Here is a 7,793-nt window from a genome sequence, read left to right as displayed (position 1 = left end):
CCCCCCCGCCGCCGCCCGGCGGAAGCGGAAGCGGAGTACGGCAGCGGGGAGGACTACACGACCGAGGTTAGCGGTGACGCGCTGCTGCTGGCGGAATGCGTGGCGGAGGTGCGTCGACAGCGGCGGAGGTTTTTCTTGTTGGGGACGGATGTACGGCAAGTGTACGATTTGTACAATTTTGTATAAGGTGTTTTTGCGACGATAACAGATGGATTTCTTACGAGGGGAAGGCCTCGATTGGAGTCGGGAAAAAAATCTCGGAGCTGTGGGTTACCCCCAGGTGAGGTGCGGTCGCTCTTCTCCGTACCTCACCTCCCTCTAGGTGCACCCAAGAGGCGGTCTTAACTGCCATTACCGTTGCAACTGCCAACTACCTAACGGCCACGACGACCGCCACCTTTTTTTGATGTACCACCATCACCCAGACGTCCTTAAAAGCATCCACTTACTCCTTTTGTTGATGACGACGATAATGATTATATAAATGATGACGATATAGTGATGACGATAATGATGTGATGGTAATGATGATGGCGGTCCGCAAGATTTCCGCCCGTTACGAATTCCCCGCTCCCAAAGCCGACTGAAAACCGCCGCCGTCTCCGAAACCACCCGGTGACATGTTTGTGCTTCGTGTCTTGTACTTTGTGTGTGCAGCTGGTCATTGAGCAGGCGCAGAGATTGACAGGCGCCGAGCTCGTCCAGGCAGCCGAAGCGCTGGAGCCGTACTGTACGGCAGGTGGGCCTCTGTATGATACGTGCGGAAAGCAAGTGTACGAACGGCTGGTTGAGGTGTCACGGGACCGCGTCGGCAGTCTCAGGTAAGTTTTGCGTGTGCGTGTGTATGTATGTTTGTATGTCTGTGGACATAACTCGTTTTTCGCCGCCACAGTTTGGCGAGCTACCCTGACTTCATCTTTCCTCCTCCCCCTCCTTTCTGCCGTACTATCGTTCCCTCCCCTCCCCGCCCTGCCTCCCTTCCGCCGTCGGCAGTCATGTGTCCGTCTCATCCGACATCATCATCACCATCATCATTTTTATCATGATCGTCGTCACATAAGTTACTTGTAGAGATATAGAAATAGCGGAATAACGAGTATATATATAATATAATAATATATTTAATAAATATAAAATATATATTATATATCAGATTATATATAATAATCTCTCTCTCTGAAATAGTATATTTATCATCTAATTCTTGCCTCCCCTCTTATTTTCCCCCCCCCCGGGGCCCCCTCCATGCTCTCACTACAGACCAGACGCCTGTGTAGCCCTCTTGGCCACTCTCTCCCGCGCAACAACCACCTCAACCACCACAACCACCACCACCAGCAGCACGGCAACCCGCCCTTCATCGTCGCCGCCGCCGCCGCCGCCACCACTGCCCTCCCTGGACGGTCGCCTGCTGCTCCGCGCCCAGCAGCGACTGGTGCCCGCCCTGGAGTCGAGCCAGCTGACCGTTCCCCAGCTGCTACAGGTGCTGGAGGTGCTACAGCGGGCGGATGCGCGGAATGCGCCGCTACTGCCGGGTCTGGAGCTACAGCTGCTACGGCTGGCGGCGGGCGGTAGTGGGGGGGGTGACGGCGGCGGCGGCGGGTTTTCGCTAGATCAGAATTTCTCGGATTTGGAAATGAATAGCAGTAGCAGTGGTAGTGGTGGTGGTAGTGGTGGTGGTGGTGGTGGTGGTGGTGGTGAAGAGACGTCGCCGGCGGCAGTGGCGGCTCCGCCGCTGAGTGGCGATCAGGCGGTGGCGGCGCTAATGACCCTTGGGTCACTGAAGCGTCACGGAGTCGTTACGGAGCTGTTCAGGTGCGAGAGTTATGGAGGAGGGACCGGGGGGTGGGGGGACCACAGCTGCTCTCCCCCCCTCCTCGGTTTAGGGTTTTAGTGTTCTCTTAGGGTTTGTGTATTTTTGGCAATCTTCTCACAACAGCAACAACGGACATTTCCACTTTACTTTCCAGGGCTATACGTTTATCTGTCCGTATGTCTGTATGGCTATCGCCGCGGCATTCTCACCCCCGCCGCCGCCCCCCCCGCCGCAGGTTGACTCACGGGCAGGTGAGCCCCACCCTGGGGCACCTCCCCCCGGGAGACGTCACACGGCTGCTGAGGCTGTTGGGCGCGGCGGCACAGAGCACAGGGGGTGGCGGCGGCGGAGGCCGAGGAGGCCGCCAGGCTGCAGTTGCAACAGAGCTGCCGCCGCTGCAGCCACCAGCTCACAGGGCCACGCCATCCGACCACTCCGCCGGACGCCGTCGACAGCAGCAGCAGCAGCAGCAGCAGCAGCAGCTGGCGGCGGCGGCGGCGGCGGCGGCGCCGTTAGGGCCTGGTGCGGCTGATTTTCTCTCTGCCGCCTGGTCCTCCCTGGAGCGCCCTGGCCGGCTGGAGCGACTGTCCACTGGGCAGCTCGTGGATGCGGTGTGGGGGCTGGCGGCGTGCGGGTACGACGAAACACAGGCGTACGACGAGGTATGCACCGGATAAGAACCGGGGGGGAAGAGGGGGGAAGGACCTCCCCCCGGGGCCGGAAGGGGGGAAACGGAGGGCTCGAGAAGAGGAAAGGGGCCTAGGTGGTGTTTCGAGTGGGAGGCACGTGTGTTGTCGTACACGTGCCTCTTCGCGGCGCTCAGCGCTGACGACTTCCAGTCGATTCAAACGGTTATAGATGATGATGTATTTTCCATAACCAGCCCTTTTGGTCGATTACTTTCCTGACTATGTCCACAAGTGGCTATCGTTTCGTAATTGTTGTGGACGGAGTCTCCGCAGAGTCGTGTTTACATTCGGACCCGCCGCGTGCGGCTTTCGCAACCTGCGAGGTAATTTCCCCCTGTACGACACCTTTCCCAACCTCATGATTTAGTTCCGTACTTCCCGCCTTGCCTAGTAACCATTACAAGGTGAACCTCGTACCACTTATACAAAACTCCTTTTTTTGCTGTCTCCATCCTCGCCCCCCTTGGGCCCCGCTCTGGACAAAACCCCTTGGGATTCATAATTGCGTCGCCGTGGGAAAAATACCCACACACACTTCCCGCGCATTCGTCGAAACCCCCCGGTATCCCCGGTCCAGTTTGCCGTACGGCTCCAGGGCCGAGTGAAGAACCTGCCCGCCTGGTCCCTGGCTCGCCTGGCTGCGGCGATGCACGGCCACGGCCTAACCAACACCCCAACCGCCACAACCGCCACAACTGGCCGCCAACGGTCCCGCGGAATCGCGTCGGAGCTGTCATCCGCTGACGGGGGTGGTGACGGAGGCGGGAGTCGGCAGTTAAGCCACTTGGAACGACACCCGGGGCTGGCGGAACGGATCGCGAAGTACGGCACCCGCGAGCTCACAAGGCTCGCCAGCGGGGCCAAGCCGCAGGACCTGGCGACGCTGGCGGAGGTGTTCGCGTCGGCGGCGCCACAGTACGGCGGATTGTTCCTGGCGGCGGCGCATCGGGCGCGACGGTGGCTGAAGGAGGCGCAGGAGATTGAGGAGGAGGTGGCGGAAGCTGGTGGCTGTGGCGGTGAGGAGGGGGACGGCGGCGGCCAGGCGGGAGAGCTGCGGGAAGCCGCCACTCGGGTCCAGGCAGCGTGCGAGGCGGCGGGGTACGACGTCCGGGAGGTGCTGGGGCCGGTTCCGGAGCCGGCAGGACGAGGGGCCGGTTCTGGCGGCGGTAGCGGACGAGGCAGGCGGGGCGGAGGCGGGGGTTCGTCGGGAAAAGTGTACGGCGGCAGAGTGACGGCGCCGGTGGGGGAGTCCTGGCGTCCTGTGCGGGGTACGGCAGTGGACGAGGGTTACGGTGAATGGAGGGGGATTAAGGGAGGGGCTCGGGGGACTGCCGCGGCGGCGTCAGCGGCGGTCGACAGCGGCGGCGGAGCCTTTGACGTCGGAACCCGCAGCAACAGAGGGGTACGGCGGCGGGGGGGAAACCCGGCTGCGGAAGACCTGTCCTGGTGAATTCTGCCGTACAAGTGTCGTAGTCCTTTTGGCCGTACATAGCCAGGATTTTGTACATGCTGAACAGACGATTTGATTTGGACGGATGTATGGTAGTTAGTAGCGGTTAGTTGTGGTGGTTGCTAGGTCCTTGTTGTTTATATCTGAACCAGACATCGGCAAATGGGGTATTTCTGGTTTCGGGAACGGGTCTATTTCTGGTTTCGGAAGTTTCGATACGACCGACCCGAAACTCCCGAAGCGTTTGCCAATGTCTGATCTGAACATAACAAAGGTGTGGTTGGCGATGCCGTAGTGGTGGCAATGTGCTGTTTGCTACTTTGCTGTTTTTGTGTTTGGAATTACGGGATGCGGCAGGCTTCTAGATGAAGCTGGGAGGATGTTTTTTGTGGCTTGGAGGTGACTGGTGAGGTGATGATGGTCGTATGTCGTACGTTGTACGACATCGTACAAAGCTGTCTTGCTGTGCAAAAGCACAGCGACAGTGTAGCTCATATAACGTCCCACACAGGCGCCACCAACAACAAATGGGATGTCCGCAGAATTCCAACTAGAGTCATCTTCAAGTTTTCTTTTCACCAGCGGAGTCCCTACCCAATGCCGTACTACTGCCTACGAAGTGTTGTACGTATCGTACACAGGAAAAAAACTGGACGCTTCGTCCAAACCATACTCTCCAAACAGGCCACTGTAATGCCAGCAGCTCTATAAGCTAATTCCAACTCGCCCACCGTCAATCGTCCACCAAGAGCCCTTGATCAGCAAACCGGGAACACCTTGCTTGTCGTGACCATTCGCCCATTTCTGGTGCGGCGTTGGTCTGTCTCGATGTTGGTAGTCCATCATTGACCGGAAATGAATTGGCGCCACCGCGCGCTTACGTAGACATGGACACGAGGATGAGTCACCTCGCAAAAACAAATTTGAATGGCCCAAAATTCAAATCGCATCCTTTCGCGCCAGCATTGTGGATGCCCGCTCCACCTACAACTACATCATTCTCATCGCGCTTCCCACACCTTTTAAAATCTTTTCCTATTCTGGCACCATTTTTTTAAAGTTGATACTCTTCTTCAGTGGCAACATCACAACGCGGCCAACTCCCAAAGCAACGAGTTAATCCAAGAATGAAAGCATAAAGGAAAACCGAAAGAATTGACATTCTGGATGAATATCAACGCCGAAAATGAGCACAGCAGGGTTAGAAAAAAGGCCGAGAGAGATGACGTACTACCATATTACGCCATAACCAACCTGGCAGCGCTTCTCCTCTCTACCGCTCCTATACTCCAAAAAGGACCCAAGACAGACTATGTCACACATCCGTACATTTGTCGTACAGCTATTTGTTCCTCTTCATGGGCCTTTCACCCCGCCTCTCCAACCTCCTTCTACACCAAACACTGGGGGGTGCGGCGATCATGCGGCCACCGCCTCCTTGGAAAATGATCTCTGTGGTTGTGGCTGTGGCGGCTGTGTCACGTCATTCACCTCGCGACACCAAACGGACTCCCACCCCCAGGGCTTCCGGCAGCTGCAATGCAATAAGAACTGCGGGTACGAGCAAAATCGTACCTCCAAGCGTTACAGCGCTCACCACGTCAGTGCCGTACCCAAAATACGCGGCAATCACAAAGGAGATTGTGGCCTGCGCGGGCCGCGCGCCGGGGGAGGGGGGAGAGTGTGTGGGGTGTGTGTGGGGGGGTGTATAACCGATGCGGGTTGGAGTGGGGTATTGGGGCGGGGGATGGTACACGGAGGTACGGCAACAGTGGATCCTGTATTAGGTAGGTTGCCGGAAAGCTCGGAAGGGTCGATAGTAAAAAAGAGTGCTGCTTCAAAACCCCAAACCCTAAGCTTCCCGGCAGAAGCCCGGCAGAACCCCGGGGGAGGAGTCTCTTGACCGCCCCACCCTACATACCCCTCCCCCATCTGGACCGTCTCCCCTTTTGGCAAGGACCTACCCCGCATGGGCATACGCAACCCCCCCTCCCCCCCCCTCCCCCCCATGTACCGTGGGGCACAAGGCCAGCAGCACCAAGGTCAGTGTGGGCCCCGCGGGCAGCCCCACCGCCACGGCACATGCGGCCTGGAGGAGGGGGAGTACGGCAACCTTGAGCAGCAGCAGAGTGCCGGCCTGGGGGGCAGGGGGAGACAGCGTGGGGAGGGGGAGGGAGGGGGAGGGAGGGGAAAACGCCGAACCACGTGAACGAGTGAAGCTGCTGCTAAGGAAAGTGTGCTGCGGCAGATGTACAGGACGGTAGCAGAACTGACCAGTCGGCGGTTGTGAAGGAGCCGTCCTCGGGATGATGTAGTGATGACGATATCGGAAAAATACCTACCTAGCCGCCTAAACTAAAATAAGAGCACAAGAAGAGTAGTAGAGCGAAGCTGTAAAATAGTAAAGGAGGGGGAGGGGTAAAGGAGGGGATGATGTAGGGTGAGTGCGCGCGTGTGTGCGTGTATGTGTGTGTACGTATGTATGTGTGTGAGAGAGCAGCAGATCTGAGTTTGAAATCATTTTTCGGTGGTCTGGGCAGTGGGCCGCAAGCAGTGCTCGTACAGTGTGTACTACGAACAAGGCAAGATACATTTGGCCGAGGAGTCGACATTGCCGTACAACGTGCCGTACCTGCCTAAGCAGTGATGCTGGCATGCGCTTGCCGTACATCCAGACGCCGATGCTGGGGAGGGGAATGGGGTGGGGGTAGGTAGGTAATACTCCGTACTCGGGCGGAGGCGGGGGGGAGGTGGCGGGGAGGGGACCGCCCGGGGGTTTCAGGGGGGGGAGAGACAAAAACACAGACCGCACGCTAACCCACTGTACGATGTGTGAAACAGGGGGGGATATATCTTCACCCGTGGCAGCTACCCGGCGAAACCCTGCCTTCCCCGGTATTTCGGGGCACCCTCATCCAGTCACCCTAGTCAACTTCTCAGTAGATCGCTCAGGTTCAGCACCCACCACCAGCATCCAACGGAATCTGCCGGATTGACGGCGGCCCAACTCCATTCATGGTCGGCTCGCGGGTTAACTTCATTTCAAGTCATCATCGTCCATCGGCTAGGAGGACTTTCGCCTTTCACCATCGGAAGAAGTTTAGACCCTGACAGGTTTTGAACCCGGGATATCCCGGGGGCAATGGTCCGTGCCTTACCAGTGGTGCCTAAATGTATGTGTGTATGTATGTGTGTCTTTGTATGTATGTGTGTGTATGCGTGGGGTGTATCCAACAAGCCATGGCGTGAGGTCGCGAACTGTCTGTGTGTGTTTGCAAGCAAGCAAAACGTCATACGCCGTACGCCGTACTCGGTAGTCGAAAAAATATCCTTGAAAGGACAGAAAAAAGGAACGGTCGGTCATCAGAACGCCCTTACCCCCCTTAACCCCCGCACCCCCACATGCACACGTACCCTCGTACACATCCCCCCCCCCTCCACAACCCCCGGGCCCCCACCGACCTGACAAGGGATACCGGTACGGCAATGGATGCGAACCAGTGCAACAGCTCGGGCACGAAACCCAGCTCCGGAACAAAGGACGGGCTGTAACATCAACAATAGCAGTGTTAGCAGTAGCAGAATCCAAGGGCATAGGTGGTAAGAAGTCAAACAGCAGTCGCAGCACCAAGCTCCCAACGGCTAACCGCCTAACACCTAATTCACTAACCCTAGCTAAGTGGGGCCACCAGCTATCTGACACCGGCGGAAACTGAATCGCGTACGGCTGAGGGCCGTACAATCAGCCTTTATGTGTCTCCCGTACTGCCCTGCCGGGGGACATTCCCGTCTCACCCCCATCTTCCGCCTTCAGCCGTAGCCCCAAACCTCCCCTTCC

General features: G+C 57.7%; 2 protein-coding genes across 2 annotated transcripts in view; one reads left to right on the top strand and one right to left on the bottom strand.

The window, feature by feature from the left end:
* The window catches only part of VOLCADRAFT_93437 (uncharacterized protein), a gene marked incomplete at both ends in the record, with an annotated part of 6,957 nt that extends 3,002 nt beyond the window's left edge, over positions 1-3,955 (top strand). The window contains 5 exons of the mRNA XM_002952700.1: positions 658-821; positions 1,342-1,815; positions 2,052-2,067; positions 2,380-2,478; positions 3,101-3,955. Of these exons, the coding sequence (XP_002952746.1) occupies positions 658-821; positions 1,342-1,815; positions 2,052-2,067; positions 2,380-2,478; positions 3,101-3,955 (1,608 nt within the window). The remainder of the gene's footprint in view (positions 1-657; positions 822-1,341; positions 1,816-2,051; positions 2,068-2,379; positions 2,479-3,100) is intronic.
* A 1,419-nt stretch (positions 3,956-5,374) lies between these two features.
* VOLCADRAFT_93436 (uncharacterized protein) overlaps positions 5,375-7,793 on the bottom strand; it is a gene marked incomplete at both ends in the record, with an annotated part of 8,541 nt that continues 6,122 nt past the window's right edge. Inside the window, 5 exons of the mRNA XM_002952619.1 lie at positions 5,375-5,506; positions 5,553-5,603; positions 5,970-6,092; positions 6,588-6,639; positions 7,418-7,482. Coding sequence (XP_002952665.1) covers positions 5,375-5,506; positions 5,553-5,603; positions 5,970-6,092; positions 6,588-6,639; positions 7,418-7,482 — 423 coding nt within the window. The remainder of the gene's footprint in view (positions 5,507-5,552; positions 5,604-5,969; positions 6,093-6,587; positions 6,640-7,417; positions 7,483-7,793) is intronic.

Source organism: Volvox carteri (genome assembly GCF_000143455.1).
Source record: "Volvox carteri f. nagariensis unplaced genomic scaffold VOLCAscaffold_31, whole genome shotgun sequence".
In the NCBI taxonomy this organism is placed as follows: Eukaryota; Viridiplantae; Chlorophyta; class Chlorophyceae; order Chlamydomonadales; family Volvocaceae; genus Volvox; species Volvox carteri.
This window is presented reverse-complemented; position numbering and strand designations above follow the sequence as displayed.